At 43.8% G+C, this 25,583-nt stretch overlaps 1 protein-coding gene across 1 annotated transcript; it reads left to right on the forward strand.

The window, feature by feature from the left end:
• Positions 1–5,498: 5,498 nt before the first annotated feature.
• On the forward strand, positions 5,499–11,447 carry IFITM10 (interferon induced transmembrane protein 10). The gene is made up of 3 exons (XM_066583112.1): positions 5,499–5,637; positions 6,919–7,266; positions 10,869–11,447. Exons 2-3 carry the CDS (start codon positions 7,006–7,008, stop codon positions 11,016–11,018), a joined length of 411 nt encoding a protein of 136 aa, XP_066439209.1. The 5' UTR covers positions 5,499–5,637; positions 6,919–7,005; the 3' UTR covers positions 11,019–11,447.
• The last annotated feature ends 14,136 nt before the right edge of the window (positions 11,448–25,583 follow it).

Here is a 25,583-nt window from a genome sequence, read left to right on the forward strand (position 1 = left end):
CACAGGTCCTTGGGAACGGTCAGGGCCTGGAATAACTTTACTGAATAATAACTTCAACGGTACAAGGCAAAAACAATCCGTATTCCAAGTGCAGGTAAGATTAAAAATATCTTCCGAAAGACTTGAAGATGAGTACCACCACACAGTGATCCCAGACCTCAGGACACCTGTGTGTGACCATTGTAATAGCATACCTCCACCCAGAGGTCCCAGACTTCAGGTCGCTTGGGCGTGTACAATTGAGAAAATAAGAGTACCTCTGCACTGGGCCTTGAGTAGAAAAAAACTTGGGACTGTCTCATACTCTCTCTCTCTGGTGCGGGCTCACTCACTATTCAAGCTGATCCTTGCGCTCAGGAAATCTCTCCTCCTCCTCCATCTTCAACACACGAGAACTAAAGGTGCCCCCATGTGCCTCTGTACTTTTCTCTCTCTGGTGGAACTCAAGATGGAAGACCTCGTCTCGCTCTCAAGCACTCACATTTATACCTTCTCTTATACCACATGACAGGACATAAATTGATACATTTGCAGACAGTCTCCACGCTTTGCAGACAGTTAACCCATCACATGCTGCAGCTGTGCAATACACATAACAGAATAACGACAGTTTTGCACAGAGCATCTACACAAGACATACATGTAAGACATTATGGAGGGGGTCAGGAAAGCTTGCAGCCAAGGCCAGGGCAGCACTTGTCCTCTTCCGGACATCCCCAGCATGGGCATGCTCAATAAACATAGGACAGAATAGCATGTTATATTTTTCAATGTTATGTTGTTTTAGCTTTTTGATATATAAAATACTGTGCAAGGCCGCCTGCAGATGTGCGGAAATTCCGCGGCGGGATTTCCCGCGCAATTTCTGCCCTTGGAAGCTGCCATAGGATTGCATTAGCAAACGCAATCCTAGGCAGACGGCTGCAGTTTGGCCACGCGAAATATCGCTCGGCAAACAAACCGCAGCATGTTCTATTTCTGTGCTGGGCTCACACAGAAAAGTCACTCACCGGCCGCTGGCTCCGGTCTGCGCATGTGTCGGCTGCCCAGCAGCCAGCACATGAAAGATCTGGAGCTGCGGGGCGCGGGTGAGTACGCGCTGCTCTCTGCAGGCGCTCTGGACGGGTCCCACGGCGAGAATTCTCGCTGCTGGATCCAACCCGGCCATCTGCAGGCGGCCTTAAAGTTTTAGGCAGGTGTGGAAAAAATGCTGCAAAGTAAGAATTTTCTTCATCAATAGATGTCTGATTGGCTCCAAATGTAATCGGCCGCAGGACAACGACCCCAACATCCAGCCAATATCACTAAGAACTATCTTCAGCGTAATGAAGAACAAGGAGTCCTGGAAGTGCTGATATGGCCCCACAGAGCTCTGATCTCAACATCATCCAGTCTGTCTGGGATTACATAAAGAGATAGAAGATCTGTGGTTAGTTCTCCAAGATGTCTGGAACGACCTCCCTTCTGAGTTCCTTCAAAAACTGTGTGCGAGTGTACCTAGAAGGACTGATCCTGTTTTGAAGGCAAAGTTGAATATTGACGTGAATTAGGTTTCTTTTGTGTTCATTCCCTTTGCATTTTGTTAATTGACTTAAAAACTATTAACACTTCTATTTTTGAAGGCATTCTTACTTTGCAGCACTTTTTCCACACCCGCCCAAAACTTTTGCACAGCGCTGTATATATTTATTTATAATATTTCTTTATATTGATATCTACTGTATCACAAGAGTCCATCTTCAGTTATAATGTGACACCTATTCCCATGGCCAGAACAAAGCATCTGCAAAGGAAGCGGCCATGTCTGCAGCCTAAGGCCTTATTCACACGACCGTATATACGCCACAATTTAGTGGTGTTAAAAATCGCCCAAAAATCGTGACCAACTGAAGGGATTCCAATGTCTTCATTCAGGCGAACAATTTTTGGCCATGGAAAAAAATCGCACTGGGAAAAATGACACATCAGTGACCGCTTTCGGTGGCCAATTTTATACGCTGCATCCAAAAATAGGTCTTGCCCTATCTTTGGTTGATATATACTGGAAGCTCCCATAGACTTTTATGGGAGCTGAAGAAAATAGAGGGAAGGGAGTTTAGCTGCGTCCAACACTGGGAAAAGAAGAAGCTGGTATTATTAGTCATTCCAAGGATTTCTGTCGACCGGGAGATTTCTGTGCTGCAGTGTAATGTTTTGCCGATACGCAGCAGCCACCTGTGTGAATGGCAGAAAATATAGGACTTGATCGCAGCTATTCTTCATTCATGTGATTTTTCGAAGCCTACGGTCGACCGTAAAAATGCATGCGGTCGTGTGAAAGAGGCTTAAATGTTACAATATCCTATCACCCAATCTGATCATCAGCTGAAGAAAGCAGGAGGGGTTTCAGCAACTAAACTTTGGAGGGAATGCGACAGAACCTCCAACCTGAAGTCCCAGCGCAGATGTGAAACCTCCCTAACCTCTGTTCTTTTTGGCACAAAACAATAGTAAATTTGTCTAAATTAATTTGGACCAAAAAAAAGTTGCAACTTGCCCCAGAATTCTGCCATAGCGCAAGTAATAAATGTGCCCCATTGAGGTCATTGCTAACAAATTGGGGTACCAAAATATTTAGAGTCCTTTAAAGTTACGACACATAGAAAGGTACCAGATTAATTATAAGGGGTTCCATTGGTGCAGATTTCACCCCTCATCCAGAGCCGGAGCTAAAGTCTCTGGGGCCCGGATGCAAAGGTTCAGCGTGGGGGCCACTCAGAACCTTCCTCTGCATCGCAGAGTCTCTTAAGAAGCCCATCAATCTTAAAAGATTAGGCAGAGGGTAAATGTAAGGAGTCCCAATGCAAAATCTATAACATGGTCCCTCACCCATGCATGTGCCTGTTATAACACTGGTGCTTTCCTATACGATAGAGGGGCCTTTGGGCCCCTTAAGGCCTGGGGCCTGGATAGCAACTGCTACCTCTGCAACCCCAACAGCTACTCCCCTGCCCACATTTGTAGGAGTGGAATCCTCAAAAATAATACGCATATACAGTAAGTTGACATGCTGTGGATTGAAAAATTCTTTTCCGGACTTTGTGTGGACTTTTTCTGTACCGTGTGGACAAGATTTTCTTTAAGTCTCATCCACATAGCTTGTACTGTAAGGCTGGGTTCACACGGGGCAGAAATCTTGCGGAATGTCCGCACAGGAATTCCATGAGATTTTCGCAGCTGAAGTCCTGCGGGTTTTGAAAGCGGATTGTTCCGCTGCGGCCACCTCTCCCCACAGGTAGGAAAGAGCCCGCAGCGGAAACAGTGATAAAATTGACATGTCGCAGCGTGTCAGTTTCAGCATGGCTTGGCCGCAGCATGTGGACGACATTTTTGGAAATCTCGTCCACATTGCTCTTTAATCTCAGGTTTAATATTGCCAGCGGAATTTCTGTGTCTGCACGGAAATTCAGTGGTAATTCTGTCCCGTGTAACACAGCCTTAGGGCCTTCGAGAAAGCCCCCTAGGAAGCCCTGAATCTAAAATTGAATTGCAAAGGGTTAAGGGCTCAGTCAGACGGGCATTTTTTTGTGCGCATTTTTTTGCGCAAAACGCATGCGTAAAAACATTTGCATGACCAAAGCGTGCGTCACGCTTTAAAAAAATCACATAGTGTGGCGTGTTCTAAAGAACACAATAGCAGACAATGGCAAGTCCTGCGTTTTTGAGAAAATTCTTTGCGAACGCAGATTGCCGCAATTTAAAAATACAGTGTCCTATAATTTGTGTCGTGGACTGCTTTTACGCATGCGACCGCTGCCATTGAAAAGCATTGGCAAACGCAGAAAACATGCGCAGCAAACAACCGCCCGTCTGACTGAGCCCTTAACCCTTTGCAATTCAATTTTAGATTCAGGGCTTCCTAGGGAGCTTTCTCTTTCTGCCATTACACAATGGCGCCATCTGCCGGCTAGAGCCAGTACTGCAGTGTGGGAGATGCTGAAGAGGCCCCCGACAACAGAGCGGCCAGTAAGAATACCCTGCCGGATGTCTTTCAACGTTAGGGCTGTACAGCAGAATGTCTTTAGACGTCAGACAGTGGATTGGAAAGGGTTAATGCTGTGGCTTTTCCAACCCGCAAGAACATACCCTATCTGTTCTGTGCCCCCTATTACAAGTACTTCTGCTTTAACCACTTCAGCCCACAAACCCTCGGCTCCAGGCAGCGGCTCGTCCCATAACCAGCTGTCAGAGGATGGGTTTGTGAACTCCTGTTCTGGTACTTGCATTTATTAGAACTGTAGCAGAAATTTATGGGGGAACTCAAAAAAGATGTAATGTACTTTAGCAGATTTCATCTAGGTTCCCATAAATCTGACTTTAGTACATCTGCGTCGGCGAATGTGAGCGAGCGATGCCATTCCGCACGTCAGAGCCGCACTATGGAAGTAACAAATACATTTTACGGAAACTTTGTGAGCGGTGCTGGAAACTTTGGCAAGTGACGACTATCTATTTGTTCAACTGCATCTTCCTCGGAGTACAGCGGTGACATGATTTGTGCTCGCTGCTGGCTCTCTCCTGCTTTTTTTTTTTCCTGCTCGGACAAGGAGCAAGGTTAGTGGGGGATTATCATTTGTTGCCTGTGTACCAGTGAGTCAGTCTGCAGGAGCCAGACATTGCAGCATTGTCAAGGAGACCCAGGGATTCTTGCACAGGCAGCAGTAATGTATACCTGCTGCCTGTTCATCCATGCATGGCATCATCGGGAGGGGGCAGGAGCTATTAGGTTAGAACCAGCACACCCATTCATCTATAGGTAGATATTTAGAGGTCAGCTTTTACACGGAACGAAAAAACAAAAAAACGCTGGATTTGTATGATAATCGTTTTCGCCAATGATTAAACGGCGTTCAAGAATTTATTTGCTTCTCTTTTTTTTTTTTTTGCATACATAAAAATCATTGTTGCGTGTAAATGGCGATCGTACAGTCATTCACATGCATTAGTGAATATGCAAGACTGAACGATTAACGAGCGGATGATTTATCTGCCTGTCGCTCAATGTAAAAGTACCCTTACTTTATATTCTGTATCCTCTATTCAAAAAAAAATAAAAATAAATAAATATATATATATATATATATACTTATATATATTCATTTTTTATATATATATATATATACTTATATATATTCATTTTTTATATATATATATTTATATTATTTATATAAATATATTATATATATATATATATATATATATAAAATATATTTAGATATGCTATATATATTTAGATATAATATATATATTATTTATTTTACACACACACATTATATATATATATATATATAATTTCTTAAAAGGGCAGTACAGTTTATTGTTTTATTACCGTAGGTGTTTACGTGACTCATACATGGGTCTTTCCATGGACACCCCTGTCCTCTCTCCTCCCTTACTGCTCCTCCTTCCTTTCTTTCACTCATTCCAGCATCCTTGGACACCCCCTTTTTTCCTCCTCCCTCCTCTATAGTCTGTCTGACCGATACAGACAGTCTCTTGTTTTAAGACATGCAGCTGTTCCTATCTGCACTCTCTCCCTGGGGGTACCCACTCGTCACAGACGGACGGTCAGAGTGGTCCTAACAAGAGCCCTGTGAGGTGAGTAGAGACCCTACTAATCACTACAGCCTCTTTGTGTAAGAGGATGCCAGACACAGCGCGATGTTCTGCAGGGGTCATTCTGATACCCATTGCAGAAAATCCATGTAATGCATACTGATGTCCTTGTAATTGCTGCAATGCCTTGCAATAATAATTTAGTGCATTGAGTCATTTTTCTTGTAGGCATCTGTCGGGAGCCTGAAGACTCTTGTTGTTTACCGTGGGGTAGACTTTGGGCGCAGCTCAATACTTTCAATTAAATGTTCTTAACTATATGATGCTTGGGTATATTTCGTCTACTTTGATGTGTTCTTGCCGGGTCCGACCTGTTAAAAAAGTCTGTTGAATGCAGCGGGAGGTGCTCGGGGTATTGGCATGGTGTGATAGATACGGATCAATGATCTCAATTCTGTTGGGCGCAGTGCAATATGCTGCAGGTTATTGACAAGTTAAGATTTCTTCTGCAGTGCCCAAAGCAAAACAAAGAATGGATGTGTGCTGCAGGATCATACTGCAGAACAGGAAGATGGGGGAGAAAAGGAATGGGAAGGAGGGTGAAGAATTAGTCATGGCAAGAGAGGAACAAACAAGCCTAATTTTTTGCACTCCGATCGAAGGCTCAGAACTGTCAAATGCTTTGACCACTCTGGTGGGAATTAGAGAATGAGATGGAATTCGATTACTGGAATATTAGCCATTACTATGTGAACTTGTACCAGGTCACTCTACTGCTCTGCCTGTCAACCAATGCACTTCCCTATATTCTTCTTGACCTTGCATGTGTTGCATGAACAAACTAGATGTCTAGGGTTTTCTCCCTTACCTTTCGCCTTCAAAAATGTGACCTATGTCATGTTGCTAGATGCTATATGGCAATATAATATTTACAATGTAAATGTCTTAATAGGCATTAAAGCGAACATATGGTCCTGGAAAACAAAGATGGCCGCACCACCTCTGTGTATTAATATGCATCGTTAGTCTTAGACGCTACACCTGTGTTGGTTGACCAGTGCTGCCCGCATGAGCAGTGTTGACCAATCAGAGCTGGATGTAGTGTCTACTGATGCATACGAATGAACATTGTGCATCAGGTAGTCGAAGAGGTGGTGCGGACAACTTTGGGTCACTTTAAGATCACTAGCTGGGCAATTAGTGAACATCACAGAGCAGTCAACTTACATGCATCGTAATAGAGTATGTAGATGCCATCGCTTTACTATATACATATGTATATGTGTGTGTTCTCTATAACTTTTTCTTTTTTTTTGTCTCTAGCCGCTTTTGCTCCTCGTGGGCAGGCTTGGGCTCTGGGCCTCCTCAGTCGAAATAGCACTCACATTGCTTGCCTTCCTTCTGTGAGACATGGAAAATAAGGCATATAAAGTTGAAGGTACGTGGCACCTACCACAATGCAAACATACTCTGGAGCGTGAGAAGAAGAAGACTAAGCCTCCCCCGGGAACAGTGTCCGTGGCCACCGGTAAAAGTGGGCCTGCCGTTACGGTCATAGAGATTTCTCCTGAGACAACTGAAGTCAATGACTATTACTTGTGGTCCATCTTCAACTTTGTCTACCTGAATTTCTGCTGCCTGGGCTTCATCGCGCTAGCCTACTCTCTGAAGGTTAGTCTTATTCATGATGTTATTAGTCAAATGCTAACCTAAGACAAACCTTCATTTACAAAACGGACAAATTAGCCAAAAATCACAGACAAATAACATTATTATAGATTTTAAAAAAAAATCAAAAAGTATAATAGTTAGCTAAACTTCTAATTCAGAACACTATTAGCATCATTTAAAGGGAACCTTTCATCAACTATAGGCACTATAAACTAAGTTATAATGTAGGTGATAGGAGTCTGGGAGCTTGTGGCTCATACTCACCTGGTGCCCCGTTCCTGCTGTGTCTCCCGGCAAAGTCAACGCGGGCCAGCATAGATATGAAAGGGAATACATATGAAAAAAGAATCAAGCTGCTGGCGTATGTTGACTTTGTAAGGGGTCACTGCATGAATGAGGGATGGGTGAGTATGAGACACCACTCCCTAGACTTCCCTACATCTAAAATATAAGCACCATACCAAGAGCGTAACTAAAGGCTCATGGGCTTGGGTGCAAAAGTTTATCTTGGGGCCCCACAACTTCTCTTAACCCCTTAACACAGAGGTGTAACTTGAATCTCCTGAGACCCAATGCAAAACCTGTAACAGTGCCCCCAACTATAATGCTTTATTCATAGTACTGGGCTCCCTATATGGAGAAGAGAGGCCTTATGGGCCCCCTAAGGCGCCTGCACCCGGGTGCAACCGCATCCCCTATAGTTATGCCAGTGACCGTAACTTAGTTTATGATGCTTATAGTTGCTGACAGGTTCCCTTTAAATGTTTTTTTCTCGTCCCCTAAAGTATTTCTACATCAGTTTGTGATCAGTGGAGGTCCAACGTCTGGAATCTCCACTGATCATGAAGGGTCCACAGCTATGATTTAGCAATGTGCCCTCTTTAAAGTCTTCCTGCTGTGATAAAATAGTGCTACTCAGTGGTTTCTTTTGGGCAATCAAAATGTATCGAAAAGTACTACAGTTTGTTTGGATTTTCCAAAGTATAGCTAACTCCAAGAATGTTCGGTTTCTGATCTGGAATGCAACACATACCTACTGCCCAATTTGTCTTCTCCAGTGCTGATCTCTGTAGAGATTGGCATGGAAGGACCTGGCGACTGGCCTATATGTTATGTTATAGGAGTACAAAGTATTTGCAAGTACTTGGAAACCATTGACACTTCATGTAAAATGTACTTAAATGTCTGACCAACCAACAAAACTATCACTGTATATATTAAACACGGAACTTGGTGAAAATCTGTAGTTGATACCATTAATACGGGCAATAGTATAAGATCTAAGGAATAGTTAGATATGGACAACACATGGTTTAAGAACAGGGGTGTAACTATAGGGGGTGCAGAAGTAGCTGCCACACTGGTGCTTGAGGCTACCATAGAAGAGTACAGTAAGTGGCACATGGTAGGTGGGGGACCCTTTTGCACAGTTTGTGTTGGCACCCAGGAACTTCATACTATGTTTCAGCTTCAACAGACAATAGGAATGATTTGTACTTTCACAGAACCTGATCTGATAACGGTACATGTGTTTTTCATAGCAAACAATCCAATTACATTTTCATACTATGGGCAATACAACATATTCTCCTTATACTCTCTTTGTAAAAAAAAAAATGCGCCCCTAATAGGAGTTGTCAATTTGCTGCAAAACTCAGCATGCAGTTGTATCTCAGACAGGTATGCAAATCATTAGAGATGTGGTGTGCTTAGATGAACAGTATTGCTACTTAAGGGCCTAAAAGTGGTTTCTCCCTTGGCCTATAAAAGTCTCTCAGAGGCTCCTTGTGTGTAGTGACCTCTTCTTCTGCTTGTGTAGAGCTTGTTGACCACTAGACGCCTCTACGACACAATTGAAGAGATTTTGCCCACTTAACAGAATTTGAGAGGGGGCACATTATTGGAATGTGAGAAGCTGTATGGTTGGATCCACCAATTGCCGTTTTGACCAGATTGTGAGAGCACACAAGGCAACCGGGCTCCAGACGCCCTCAACAGACCACCAGTACAGAGGATCGTCTGATCATCCGACAAGCAGGAGCAACTCCACCTCTTTCATTATCCGCCTTCCAGAGAATGGTGACACCGTCCTTACAGACACTAGTTGGAGGACATTTGGTCTCATTGCAGCAATTGTATGTACTGCCTTTGACACCTACCATTGCATCCGTTTGCAGTGATGTTCTGAATGATTAAACTGGACTCCTACGGAGTGGAACTGGGTTGTCTTCAGTGACAAATACAGGTTTAGTTTGGGCACTGGCAACAGCCGTGTTTGAGGCTGAAGACCTAGGGATGAGCACGTCAATCTTGCCTTTGCTGTGGAGCGGCACCCCTTCCCCCCTATTCTGGTGTCATGGTCTGGGAAGCCATCATGTACGACAGTCGGTCACCCCTAGTAGTGGTACGAGGGACAATGACAGCTCAGCGATATGTTCAGGACATCCTGCGGCCACATGTGTTCCTCTCATGGCGGCTTCCAAGAGGCAGCAGGATAATGCTCGGCCGCACACACAAGGGGGTCACAGGAGCTCCCAAAACATTGTCACACTTCATCGGCTGTCCGGATACCAGATGTATCACCAATAGAACATGTATAGGCACCAACTTCAACAGCCAACGAGTTTGCATGATCTAGAGGATCAGTTATGGCAAATATGGATTGGTATGCTGCAGGAGCCGTAAGGAACCTGTATGCCTCCATGTTCGCCCATATCACATCTTGTGGCCAAGTTAGAGGTGGCCCAACAGGGTACTAGAGCCTCCATGCCTGCCCGTCTCACATCTTGTATCCAAGATGGAGGTGGCCCAGCAGAGTACCAGAGCCTCCATGCCCCCATGTATCACATCTTGTGGCCAAGTTAGAGGTGGCCCAACAGGGTACTAGAGCCTCCCTTCAACGGGTCAGTTTTCCACAATAAATGATGCTCTGATATTGTAATCACTTACTTACATTAGTGTTACAATCACACATAGAAAGTTGCATTTGATTCTGACAACTCATAGGGGAGGGATTTTGTTTTTTACAATGAGTGTATGTCTATCAATATATTGGAAATTAAAGTAGTGAATCGACTGTCAATGAAATAAGCCCATGCCCATCACAAATTTTATCAAGTAGACCAAAAATGGCCCTACCTGCTGATATCCTTCAGAGTTAATGGGGTCTTCTGGGAAAACACATTGATGGTCTAGCCTTAAAATAGGTCATCACATGTGTGATTGATGTGATCCAAGCTTTACAGGCCGCCACTGATTAGCAGAATGGAGGCACTAAGTGCCACTTACAAGACTTTATAACCACATGTACAGATGTGTCGGTGTAAATATTAAAAGGGCCATGGAACTCACTTAAGAATCACAGACCATTCATTCCGTCGATCGTTGGGTGTCTTAGGGGTGGCGTCCAGTGATCACATGTTGATGAGCCATCCTAATGATGATGTGTTTTCCTGAAAATCCCTTCTAGGGTATTTTCACACTGATATATACACTGCATATCTTCCAGTATGGATGCACAATTAAAGTCTGTCTAGTCTAAATGAGCTTTGTCTAAAATATTCCATTCCGAGGGTCTTTTAACCCATTTTTTTTCTTTTTAGGTCAGAGACAAAAAACTCTTGAACGACCTCACCGGAGCTGTGGAAGACGCAAAAACAGCACGACTGTTCAACATAACAAGCTCGGCGCTTGCGACTCTCACCATCATCATTGTGCTGTTGTACCTGCGCTCCCCTCCTTCGCACTATTAGGAGCGCGGTGTTCTGTATAGAGACTGTGAGTGATATCCGTTTTAGAGTGAGATAGCTCGTCATCTTATACTGAGACAGTGAGTTCTGTGCAGTATGTTTAGATGTAACAGTGAGCCACAATTATCTCCTTTTCCTCTAAAATTTCAACCGCATCTTTCTCCGGACCACACTGTGATGTCATCACGCCTCGCCGTAAGGCAGCCTCCAATTGGTTGATGGCAGCTAATATGCAAAAGATCATCAGCGGGAAAGATAAACACCTCAGCACCGCAGGGGGAGGAGGCTCGTTCTGTGAGATTGGGCTGTTCTCTAGGCCCCCTCCCCTACAGTGCCTCGTCAAAACTGACCAAGACTGTGAGTTTAGAGTGTCATCTCTTTGGGCAAGCAATCACATCCTATCAAATAAAGGACTAATGTTTTCTTAAAGAATGTGTCAGTGTCGGGGGGGACATGTGCGTAGGATATGGTGTCTTTAGAGCATAGTCTTTTTTATTTAACATACCTCTTGAGAAGTACCCACAGTACGTCAAGATGACTTCAAGATGTGTTGAATAGCAACATATATATAGTGGAAGGTTACTTAACTAGCCTATTATGCATATAATCAGTCCAGCATACTTTATTAAGATAGTTGGATGTCCATACACTTGTCTGTTTAGCAATATAACCAAGGGCTTTTGTGTAGATATAGGTTAATAGTCCATCTCAACTGATCAACATGGTTTGAGTATTTAGTGAAATTCCTTCAATCCGGTGTTTGGTTATCCAATGAATCTGATGACCCAAGATTTGTTTCCAACACAGTTAAGGGTAGATTTTGTTTTAGGCTTTCTAAAAGAACCTAGTTCTCCAAACTATGGCTGTCCATTAGGGTTGCCACCTGGCCGGTAGACCACCAACCCAACTGATAATTATTGAAGAAGCCGGTCCCAGTATTTATTTTTTACCAGCCATAATAATAACTGGTAAAAAAAATAATCACCTGGTGTGAGCACCTCTGGCTGGGAAGCAGCCCTGTCCTCAAGTGCTATAACTTACAGTCAAGCTCCGGTCAGGATGGGACGCCAGAGCGGCGCTCACAGAAGATCCTCACTCCTCCCCCTAGCATCTCCATTCCTGCACATAATCTATACAGCACAGATGGCGGGAGGAGGAGTGAGGATCTTCTCTGAGCGCTGCTGCAGCGTCCAATCCCAATTGGAGCTTGACTGTGAGTTATAGCACTTAACAGGGTGGCTATCTAGCTGGAGGTTCAGGCATGGGAAGAGGGGGCACTAATAATTTTGGGTCCACTAAAGGGGACACTAATATTACTGGGGCCACTAAAAAGGGCATTATTTTTATGAGGGACACTATTACTGCTGGATCCACTTAGGGGGGAACTATTATTGCTGGGGCCACTAAAGGGGGCACTATTACTGAAGCCAGTAAAGGGAGTGCTAATATTATTGAAGCTACTAAAGGGGCACTATTACTGGATCCACTTAGGGGATACAACTATTACTATTGGAGCCACTAAGAAGAGGCACTATTACTGCTCGGTCCACTAAGGGGGAAAGTATTACTGCCAGGGCCACTAGAAGAGGCGCTGTTACTATTGGGGAGACTATTAATGCTGGATCCACTAAGGGGGAAACTATTACTGCTGGAGCCACTAAAGGGGGCACTATTATTATGGGGCCACTAAAGAGGGAACTATTACTGCTGCATCTACTAAAAGGAGAAACTATTATTGCAGGGTCCATTGAAGAGGGAACTATTACTACTGGGGCTACTAAAGGATTCAATAATATTACTGGGGCCACTATACAGGCACTATGATCACCGGGGACACTACAGGGGGCACTATTACTATTGGGGCCACTGAGAGAGGGCACTCCTACTACTGGGGCCACTAAAATGACACCCCTTTTACTTTAACCGGCACTGTTTGGCGACAAATGTGGCAACCCTACTGTTCATCAATCCTGAATATCTGATAGTCCAGCATCTATCGGGTCCCACTTAAGCTGGGTTACATAAACTACTGTATATGGTATGATATTGTCTAACAAATAGCAAATGTTATAATTAATAAGAAAGGACATTAGGAATAGTTCTAGAATTAGTTTGTGGGATTGAAACATATATAATTATTTTTGTAAATCCCCGGAAAAAGTTACAAGAATAAAATACATGAAATGTGTCTTTAATACATGATGATTCAGTTCGCCTTTATCAGTACTGAGCAGAATAGTTGTATGGTTGACATTTTGATATTCCTCAATGACACACTTGACATTCAATCTGATAAAGGAATTCTCCTACCATACTATTCACATATTGTTATCGAACCAACTGCTTTGACCCCCAGTGGTTCTCAGAACACGGTGGTGCATTCACTTGGACTAAGCAGTGTCGCAGTTCTCGGCACAGTTGGGTGGACAAGACCACCGCTATGGAGGCAAGATGTAGAAGATATATAAGGGCTTTTCCGCATACGTTCAGAGACTCTGTTGCAGATTCTCATTACTATACAGAACGATATAGCGCTGCACTATTTCGCCTTGAAAAATGGCAGTGGGCATAACAGTAATGGATAAACCCCCATTAAAATCAATGGGGTCCTTTTGGCGCCGTTGAGTTTGGTCATAAAACAGACCCATTCCAGCCAGGGATTTTGTTTTCCTGTTCCAGTGATGAGTCCGTAGCCCATTTATTCTTGGGATGGACAGTTTTCAAAGGTCCTACCCCTAAATCTTAGCATTACATCATACAAGTGTTAGATGCAAATAATCCTTCATGTCATGTGATCAGGGGCGGACCATGTAACTCCCTGACTGCCGATGAAAGATCTTTGATGATGTCACCATCATGCGATCAGGGGCGGAGCATGTAATTCATTCACTCGGGATGATCATCACCGTCATGTGATCAGGGGTGGAGCATGACGGTGACGTCATCACAGGTCCTTCATCTCCACTGCTGTACTGCTTCTGATCAATGTATATAGCAGTGCTGTGTGTGTGACATGCATGTAGCAGTGCTGTGTGTGTGACACGCATGTAGCAGTGCTGTGTGTGTGACATGCATGTAGCAGTGCTGTGTGTGTGACATGCATGTAGCAGTGCTGTGTATGTGACATGCATGTAGCAGTGCTGTGTGTGTGACATGCATGTAGCAGTGCTGTGTATGTGACATGCATGTAGCAGTGCTGTGTGTGTGACATGCATGTAGCACAGCTGTGTGGCGCCACCAGAAACACTGATACTATAATTTCTTAATAATTACTAGTCTACATAGAATTGCCACTAGGGTCATTCCAGGACAAAGACCCGACCGATCATTCATATCTCGAAAACTATTAGGCATATGAAGATGTGCGAGGTGTCATTCTCTTCGTAATAATATGTAGATGTAGAACATATTTTTCCTAATACTGTAATTGCAATACAAATCTGAGTAAAAGTGGAACAAAAATGTCACTTTTTCTTTTGGAACTGAGCCACTCCAGAAAGAATACTGAATACGTGTATCTATATGCCCCGTACATTGAAGCCTCTTACCACTAAATGCCAGGCAGACGTTCTTTATAGCTTTTGAGAAAAGAAAATCTTGACCTCTTTCTGACAATAAAATAATGCATAATTAATGATACTGGCAGGGGATAGATAAATATGGTCCTGTGGGCAATGCCCGTGTAATACCTGTACATATAGTATTCTTCTGACCATAAGATGCATGTTTTAGCAATCGAATGAATCTTGCTGCATCTTATAGTCTTTATAGTCTCTCCCATTCCCTGTCTGTTCCCGTCCAGCGATAACGGGGCTCTTCCCTTCTAGACACCCCCATACCCAGCAGCCCTGCCGAGCTTTCACTCTGATTAACCCTTGAGTGACTGATGCTAGCCTACTCCAGCTGCAGGTACTGCCTAAACTTTTTTTCTCCATTTTTCATCTTATTCCTCTCTTTCCTCACTCAGTCTGCTGATTTGTGTCTCCGTCTCCAGCCATCTGCGACAGCGAGATGAGGCTGAACTTATAGACAGAGCAATTAAGCCATGGGAGGAAGCCATGCTGCTTAATAATGTGCAGTTACTGGAGCTGAAGCATTACTGTGGAGGGGGTTAAGCACTGAGAGATGATGTGCATCCCCCTGGATGAACAGATCAGTCTCATAACAGAACCCAACTGTGCCGAATGGACCCCATTGGCTATAATGGGGTCCGTTTGGTTTCTGCACCTGTCCGGCATGCACAACTTTTTCATCAATGCAGATGTGGATAGAGCCTAAAGAAAAACATTTAGAAAGTTACTTAAAGTGTAAAGAAAAAATCCAAAAACAGTCCCAAGATTTACACTGCATGCACAAGAATCTGGTAAGAAATTCTTCATCTGCCCCTGGCTGTAAAATTGTCTGGGAAGGTACATGGAGTCTGAACATTATTTATAGTGTGTCTCATGACTTCCTGACACGATGGTTCATCCTGTTTTGGCTCTTGTTCCTGTGTTTGTACTATTGTGTTTGACTTCTGAAGTTTGTCCTGACTGCTTGTCTACCGGGTACCTGTTGTTCTACTCCTGGCTCTGACCCTTGACTACATTCCTCACTACTGCCCCATCTTGTCCTCTGGTCGGTCACATTCCTGCTGGTGACCGTTGGCTGTCTTCCTGACTATTCTACTCTTGTAACAGCACTAGTGAAGCTAATCAGAGACTTAGGCCTCCTTTACACAGGGACCTACACGCCCCAAAATCCTGCGCGTAAAAAACTCGCTGCTATTACAACCTATGGGAATGTAAAAAAGTTTTTTGTGAGTCTAAAATTGCTTCATCTGAACGTTCCCATAGGTAACCATTGGTTCTAATAGTAGCGAGCTTTTTATGCGCAGGTCTCCGTGTGAAAGAGGTCCAGATGTCTTCTTTTCCCCGCAATTTTGTGCAGTATGTCACGCATCCCCTTGCATATTTGCGCACCTCCCATAGACGTTGTTGCGAAAATATGCTGGAAAGTAGGGCAGGTGCTATTTTTTGCACTCGCACATAAACGCAAAACACGTTTGTGAGAACGAACCCATTGAAATTAATGGGTTCTATTCTCTGCTATATGCGCCAATATGTTCAGCGTGCAAAAATATGGTCATGTGAAGAAGCCCTAAGGATTAGAAGCATGGTATTCCTTAGACTCTGCATATGCCTGTGAATAGGGGCCCCCAAAGATACCTGTATTAATGGAGCAGCGGTCGTGCATATGTGATGCCGCTGCATTTATTTTAATGGGAATTTCTGGCGCTTCCATAGAAATGAATGAAGCAGCACTAAGCAAGTGCAGTCGCCACTGTATACAAGCCGGACCTTCAGAGATCCAGTTCTTGGGATCAGTAAGGGTCCCAAAGTTGGATCTCCAGTGATCAGAAATTTTCCCCTATTCTGTCGGTAGATAATAACTTTTCATCTTGGCACAACCCCTCTAAGTTTATGAGTTCCCTACAAGTGTCCACTAGGTGGCAGCGCAGAGTAGGCCTATAAATTTCTTCCACAGTTGCTCCCTCTCGTACTTCGCAGTAATAGCAGCTGCTTCTATAAATACTCGTCAGTCGTGGGACTGCTGACTTAGCTCCCGAGCACCGCAAATGTCCAGTGAAGACAATTAAGGTCTATTGACCGATTTTCTCTGTCTCAGCAATGACACATCACTGCTGCTGCTGATATCATGGGGATCCGTAAACCTGACAACTCTTTATTGGTGGATACTCATGAACTGACATACAGGTGACATCCTACTATATGACATGTCCATGTGGGAGAAGGTCAAAGAATCCGTCACTGATGGTGTAGCATTTCAACTGTGGCTCAACTGGCTGCTTTGTCCTCTCTAGAGGCTACCAAAGACCACATCTTCCAATAAATAAATACACACAGCCCACATCTGCCAACCGCATCCTATGCCAGCCATGTCCGCCTGCCATGACTTGGCCAAAATTAATTCTTGAGTCTCAAACAGCTTTGAGTCCCTCCTTTTGCAAGATCGCCTTCCGTGGTCCTACGCCATAAATCCTTTAGTTGCTGCTCCACAAGTAATAGGAACTTCCACTGCCCTCCATAAACCCCCCTTTTAGCTGCACCTTACTTCAAAGCTTCACCCTACCTCAAAGCTTGCCAATCACTTGCTCCACTTTCAGCCATTCTTCCTACTCCAGATACCCTGCCCGGGTGAGACAAGTGAATGCCGCTCTAAGACAGCATGGCACCATTGACCATGTGGCCATTGCCATCTTCGCTCCTTCAACACCAATGACCCCAAGCTGCTAATTGCCTTCATGCTGCACTCGAATGACCTCTCCTGGTCAAGGTCTCCTTTGCCTCATTGCATTTTAAGATGATCACAGACTTGAGATATTTGTTGGCAGATCCAATTTCACTCTTAGGGTCCTTTTACACGGTATGACCTTTCGGGCATAGACAGGTTGTCCCAGCGATAATCATTCCTGTGCTTTTACATAAGAGCGTTCATCGCTAGTGAATGGAGCTAGAGTGGCGCCAGGGATTGGTCCGGCCAACCCGCCTCCATTTATAGTAAACGGGTTGTCTTTCATATATAAATGCCGGCCTGTCTACATGGGCCGATCCGTCGTTCAGTTTCTGGATGCATGAGCTTAACAGCGAACAAGAAGTGAATGAATTCTCATTCGTTGTTTAGCTGGGGCATGCATTTACACTGAACGATAATCGTTCATATTCCCGCTGGATGCAGGAAAGATTTCTTGGCCTGTAGAAAAAGGCCCTTAGATATTTGACAGATGCTCCAAAATTGTCTGAATCTGCCAATAAATATGTAATGTCTTTGGCTACCTTTAGCCTGTATACGAGAAATAATTTCTTGGCACATTCTGCAAGTTGCAATAGTCTAGTATTCACCTTCAAAGAGCAGTGCAAAATACAGATGTTTCATAATTCACTGCATGTAGGAGAAAATCTAGTTGTCATACTAAAAGTTGTGCGAATGTACACTGATGTGCCAAAAGTCATGGGATAGCAGTATGTAAATTGGTTATGAAGGGGCCTTAATTCAGTTGATGGCTTGGGAACGCTCTCATCTGTATAACTTGGAGGTGTTATCTTGTGAGGTTGAACACCGGCCCGCATGCTCATGTCATGGCAATGTGAATCAGAGTTGGAACGAGACGTGACCTTTTCTGAAGAAATGCAGGCATTTAACAATTTTCAATCCATAGTGTCACATGTACCAGGAATACGTCATTGAGGGCATTACCACCCACAATGGACAGCGTAGTGGCCGCTCAATGATTACTATCAGCGGCAGCTGGTTCGAATTGTCCATGTGAACAATCAAGCAACTCTTGCAGATATCACATCCACGTTCGATGCAGGTCAGTGCAGCGTTCTTTAGCTTCCATGGGATATGGGAGCAGAAGACCCATCAGAGTTCTCTGTTAACACCATGACAGCGGATACAGCGCCTCACCTGGGCTTATGAAGTTGCTAACTGGACTCTAGAAGACTGGTAACATGTGGCGTAGTCCAATGAGCATGGTGCCAATTGTTTTCAGGCTAATAGTAGGGTTCATGTGCGGCACAGACCTCATGAAGCTGTGGACCACAGAAGGCAATAAGGCACTGTGCAGGCTACTGGTGGTTCCATACTGATGTGGGTTGTGTTCTCATGGAATGAGTTGGTTCTACTGGTCTGCCTAAACACATCATTCACTGATGCCCACTACGTTTCACTGCTTGGTGACCATTTAAAGTCATTCATGTGCTTCATATGCGCCCACAGTGATGGGATATGTCAGCAGCATAATGCATCATGCCATCAAGCCCAAGTTTTTCCAGAATTGGTTCAAGGAGCATTGTGGAGATTTTCCAAAAATGGTGTGGCCTGTACCATTGGTGTTGGAAAGGTCCATTCACACCCAAGATCCAGGAACTACAAATACCATGGAGCTGTGGGTGGCTATGACGATGGCATGGGTCAAAATCCCTCCAGACAGCTTCCATCCACTTGTGAAATCAACACAATGTTGAGCTGCTATAATTTGCTAGGCAAGAGGGGGTCCTACACAATAGCAGTTTCTCTCCCATGACTTTTGGCATGTATAGATGTCAAGTATCTGAATTTGGCACTTGGAAGAATGGCAAAGGTATTTCAGATCTTAGGACTGAAAAACTTCTCAGGCTAGTGACTCTGTCTAGGTTACCTTACTGGGTTTCTATAAATCTATCCAATCCAACAAAAATTAGATTGCTAAACAGCAATTAGTATCTGCATATACTGTCCTAGCCAGTGGCATACAGGGAACAGCACTGTAGTGGCAAGTTTTGCCACCCAAGATAAAAGGGCCCAGTGTGTGCTTCCCATTCCATGACGTTTGGGCCAATACCTACGCCTCTTAATTCCTAACAATTCAGTTCCTTTGGAGTTGGGGGGGGGGGGGGTGCTACAAATGTTTGCACCACCAAGTAGCAAAGATGATGGTACTCACCAGTACTGAGCCTCCCCTTTCTGAGGGCTCCATAGCAGCTGTGTAGTTTGTCTGTACAGTATGTTCACCCCTGCCACTTGCTACAGTTATACATAAGAAACACTTGGGGTCCGATGGGAAGATTTGCAATATGTGGATATTCCTTATTTAGAGAGAAACTTCAGTAATAAAAGTTTTAACTTATAACTTTCGGAAGTCTAAAGAACTGATAGTTCTTGCAAGTGCTGCCCTTGTTAGCAAGTGGTGCCAGGGGGCTAATGGTTGATTCCCTGGCACTTTGTCTAGAGGCAGGATTAGCAGGGCACTCTCAGCACAGAGAGAGCAAATGAAGGCCTAGCATACTAGCAATTTTTTAAGGCCGTGTGTAGTCGCTTAAAAAATTACCCAAAAAAAACTCAACTGCACATTGACAGCATACGGACCCATGTCATTCTATGGTGCAACACAAACTACCGAGTTTTTGCCCATAGACACAGACTGCATGAAAAAATTAACTGCATGCATTATTTTGATCAGATTTTTGGACGCGACTCATCATTCCAGTCTGTTTTTTACTGACTTTTTTTTTAACGCAAGTATGCGCCCAGCCTAATAGAAACTAAGCAGCTGCTTTTAACCCCTTGAGTGGCACGCCCAGAAATTTTCCGTGAGGAGCTCCACTGCTCATAGCGACATAGCCCGGAAGATTTCCGGGCTATGTATCACTATGGGAGCTGCAGAGCACAATGCCACAAGCTGTGACAGTGTGCTCTGCCTGCACAGTCCCACAGAGAACAAAGCAAGGGCTTTGAAAAACCAGCAGAAGATATTGCCGATATGTCGGCAATCTCCTGCACTGGTTTGTTTACAGGTTGCCATAGAGACCATCGGCTTGTCAGAAGCAAGCCGATGGTCTCTGTGGCAGGGAGAGCTGGTTGTTAGCTGTCAGAGGACAGCTAGGTACCAGCTCTTACAGCAGAGATCAGAGAAAACCTCCGATCTCTGCTGTGTTAACCCTTTACATGCTGCAGTCTATGTGACTGCAGCATGTAAAGGGCTGTCACTGCAGCATGTAAAGGGCTGTCACCATCAGACCCCCGGAATGTAATCAGGGGTCCTGATGGGTCCCTGTAGAAGTCCCCTAAAGGGACAAAAAAATAAAAAGTTAAAAAATTATAAAAAAAATTATAAAAACACTTGTCTCCCTTTACTATGTAAAAAAAAATCAAAAATACAATCACACATGTGGTATTCGTGCGTCGTAATGACCCAGAGAAGGAAGTTAATGCATTATTTAACCCCTTAATGACATGGCCCCTTTTTTTCTTTTTTCCCTATTTCTTTTTATCCTCCCCCCTGTTTAAAAAATCACAACTTGTCCTGCAAAAAACAAGCCCTTATATGGCCATGTCAATGGAAAAATGAAAAAGTTATGGCTCTTGAGACGCAACCGCAAAATTAGTTGAAATTCAATGATTAGACCATTTTAAAAAACTTGCCCTGGTGGGCACGACAGGGTGGTAGGAAACCCGCCACTCAAGGGGTTAAAGGGACAATGGCTCTATATCCTACTGGGCCCCTCTGCACCTATGCAGGTTTCACGTATGATATGTCCATCCCTGGATGCAATACTTTACCATTTGCTAGCACTACTAGATTTCAGTGCTATTGCAGGAATGCCAAATTTGAACAATTTTAGAGTAGAATGTCTCATGATTGGCACCACTAGCACACCCGCTCCCTCCCATTACACAGGAGAAGATGGCTGCTGGTTACCAGTCGCTCATACCTATCAACATTCGATTCACAAATTGTAGGACACTTTAAACGATGCACAAAAACAGCCTAATTGACTGCAGTTAGGGTACAGTGCGCCCCTCTAGCAGTATAATTTGTGGACCCAATTGGTTTTCTGACCCATCTCCTGAACCATATGGGCTGGTCACCCTATGACATGCACAACAGAGAATCCTTTAAGGCACATATACCAATGCTAGATATGTAACATATATACATAGAGCAGTTCGCTAGAAAATAAGAAGCAAAACTTCTAACTTCCCGCTACAATCCAAGTACCTGCTGTTGCCAAATAAGTACATGCAGCACATTTGGGTTTGACAAAAGTTTTGAGTGGATCACCTTACTGTAAACCAAGAAGAAAAAACACGCCTCATATTACCCACCACTGAGTTGGGCCATGTCTGCCACCACACTTACAATCATGAACAACCCTGCACCCAGGCCGTTCCTGAACCTAGTTGCCGATCAACTTCCAAGGCCTTTCCAATGTAACTAAGGATAAACCTCACAGTTATGTCCTCTCTACTAATAGATGCTCCTCTGGCCAGCATTTGTGTTGTGCCAACATTGGGAGTGGATCTTACGGTATGCTCTTGGGAGACCCATAAGGCAAGAGGTGGCATTGTGATATTGCTTAGCAAGGCATGGAGAAAATCACCGGGAGCAGATGGTGAGTTGATCTGGGGCATTGTTGCCACTTGGAAAAAAGGGGACTAAAGAAGTCTAGCAGTGGAAATTAACAGTTTACAGAGTTTGCTGTGGGCTGTGACCAAAGCAGTGTGGGCTGAGCATTCCCGTCAGTCTTGGGAGCGGTCATTTCTGAAGAGTGTGCTGGGGCTGTGAGAGACGTCAGGCTGGAGAGAAGCCAAGGTAGGTTGGGTTGTGGAAGATGCCAGCCCTGGCAAAGGCTATACTGTAGTTGCAAATGGGAGGGGCTGTGTTAGACACCAGTCTGAGAAGAAGTCTAGGTTTAACATATAACATAATATTGGCTGTCATAAGGCATGGGGTTGACTCAAGAAAGGCTCTCAGAAATAGGGCCAAGTGTAGTAGTGACCTTCTCTTTAAAGTACAGAATGTTGTGTCCTAAAAGTTAGAGTGTGAGTAAACTTTTACAAGTTCTTGCCAACTTTCCTGAAATGTCTAGTCTATCAGAGAAAGAGGAGGGGTTTTGTACGACATCAGTCTGAGAAGAAATCTAGGTCTAACATATAATATAATATTGGCTGTCATAAGGCCAGGGGTTGACTCCAGAAAGGCTCTCAGAAATAGGGCCAAGTGTAGTAGTGGCCTCCGTTTAAAGTACAGAATGTTGTGTCCTAAAAGTTAGAGTGTGAGTAAACTTTTACCAGTTCTTGCCAACTTTCCTGAAATGTCTGGTCTATCAGAGAAAACGTGTGTCAAAAAGAAAAAAAACTTCCTGCGCTCATATGGTGGTAAGGAGATAATCAATCCAATCCAATATATGAAGTTTATTTCCCAAAGGTATAAAATTCCTAGAAGCCTGCAGGCATCTATTACAAAATAAAAGTACAACAATACAATGCTGTACAACGTGTTTCGGGGTAACATACGCCCTTATCAAGGATAAATTCCTAACTCCTTAATACAACTATATATAACCATATTATATACCATGGTATTGGATTAATTATCTCCTTACCACTGTACAAGGTATCATCATACGACACACTTTGTTTTCCCCGCTTTGATTGTTAATTCGGGGTATCTTCGGATTGCAGCTCTCCACGATTAGATTATGGAGGACCTCTAAAGAAACATTGAAAAGTTTACCTGGATCAACAGTGCAAGCAGGTCTCTCCCTATATAGGAGACCTGCTGAGCACCAAGTGAGTTATGGTTTCCATATATCAAATATAGTATTTGCTGCAAGGCACTCTCCTGCTAATTCACTATCAGAAAAAAAGGAGGGTTTGTGTTAGACGTCAGTCTAAGAAGAAATCTAGGTCTAACATCTAAAATAATTTTGACTGTCTTAAAGCCTTGGGGTTGACTCAAGAAAGACGCTCAGGAATAGGGCCAAGTGTAGTAGTGACCCTTCTTCTGTTTAAAGTAGAGAATGCTGTGTCCTAAAACTTCCAGTGTGAGTGAACTTTTACCAATTCTTGCCAACTTGCCTAAAATGTCTAGCAGTCTATCAGAAAAACAGGAGACCTCCTGGACTTCTGAAAGAGTAAAGTTTCCCACATGTCTCAAATATCTTCTGAAGGAAACGCCTCAACAACATTTCCTTGGATTACATGAAGGTGCCCGTCTCCAGACTACATGTCACTAACCAGTGGAAATCATAAACGCTATCTTTTCTCCTTAGGGAGAGTACCTAGACGGTGAGTGAGGAGACTCAAATGGCCATGCACGCTCCTCTGGGTAATATGCAAATAAGGGAGATGGAATAAGACCTTAACCAGTGGAGAAGACCTCTGTTGCTGCTGGTCACATGGTGCTAGGAGTGGCTGCCCTAGTAAATGAGTTTTTGGTACCAGAGGAGACTAATGTCCAGTTTGATATGGGAGATGCGGATAATGACCTATACGCATTGTATGTCCTGAGCTTTATGGGTTTGCTTGGAAGTAATAACCTCCTTAAACCTGTACATACTGTTCCAGTTCACTTCATGCCTACTTATTATACCACACACATTTTTGCCTCACACCCATACGTCATGCGCCACTGTCTTCTACTGCTAACTAATGGTTTGAGTGGCACATAGCAGTACAAAGATGCAGGCTAATGTTATATATAGATGTACACATAGGTATATATTACTCTATTCATTATAAGTGCTGCTCTCTTATATACAGTACACCGCACTAAAAACTTGCTCTCCTAGAGCTGCTCCAGGATTGTTTGCTTATTCTAACTGCACACTCGACTATTCAGTAAACTGGTCTGAACAAGGATGCAGTTGTCAGCAAAACCTGCTTCTTGTCTCTAAGCGTACCTCTGGTTATATTTCAAGCATATATGCCAATTCTCCTAAAGCATCCAAGAGGCTCCCAGAAAAAAAGGGGAGACCTCCAGGACTCCTAGAAGAGTTGTCAAGTCTTCCATGCACCACTGAAATCTCCTGGAAGGGAGCGCCTCACCAACATTTACAACTGTGTACTGCTCAATTTATGGTAGGGAAGGAACTTGTAATGAGGTGTAGCCCATGGCTTATGTCCAAAATTTTTTCAAGTCACATTCATTTTCCCTGAAGGCCATTTCCAGAAGAAGACAAGTATGCATTTAACAAGTTCTGGAGATCGGTGTGAAGGTAAAGCACATCTGTGGTCTATGTGGAGATAGCAGTTATAATTGTTGTATGATAGACTGTTCAGATTTTGTTCTAGAATGTTCAAGTATTCCACACCACCAGAAGGGACCAGTCACCTTGTACAAGAATTGTAACTACCAAGAATTTAGCATCATCCATGTGTGAAGAAATGTCCACTGTTTAACCAATCAAGTCTACGACTGTTTCTTTAAAGGAGAGCTTTCGATCAGCAGCTTACAACATGACTACAGGTTCAGACAACACAGTGTTTGTAGTCTGTTACCATGGAGATACATAGGTCCACCAAGATGAAACAGATGCAAAGTCATTGGATGTTTTTCACCACCAAGATTAAACTGCTTCATTAAAGAGGTTTTCCAACAGTCTGAAAAAATGGCTGATGGGTGGACACAAAATAACAACCTAAGGCATACTCACTGGTGAGATGTTCCTCAAGGCCATCACAGCTGTTTCGGTCCCCGCTGCTCCAACACCAGGAAGCTTGTGCAGCAGTCGCTTCATTGTTCACTGTGCACATGACTGCTCAGCCAATCACAGGCTTCGGTGGTCATGTGCCGTTCACAGTAGAATCACTACTGAAGCCTGTGATTGGCTGAGTGGTCACATGAACAATGAATGGCACCTAACCACTGCAGCAGCTTTCTAGTTTTGGAGCGGTGTAGGCCAGGGTGGCAATGGAGGACCCAGGGGACATCTGGCCAGCGAGTATGGCTTATTTTACTATTTTTTTGTCCTCAACAGCACTCAGCCACTTTTTTTCAGAATGTTAGAAGACCCCTTTAAATAAATAACCAAAAATAATCTAAATACATTTCTACACTCGTCAATATTGAAATTGCAACACCAAGAAGGAAAAGTCGTGGAATCATGGAAATCACAGGATCGATAGATATGTTACTGTTATGCAAATAATGAAAAATGGAAACAAAATATCCAAAACATTCTGATTTATTCAGTATTGAGGATGAGCACCATGCACAGAAATACACGCACTTACACCCCT

The sequence above is a fragment of the Eleutherodactylus coqui genome, chromosome 11 (assembly GCF_035609145.1).
Source record: "Eleutherodactylus coqui strain aEleCoq1 chromosome 11, aEleCoq1.hap1, whole genome shotgun sequence".
Lineage (NCBI taxonomy): Eukaryota > Metazoa > Chordata > Amphibia > Anura > Eleutherodactylidae > Eleutherodactylus > Eleutherodactylus coqui.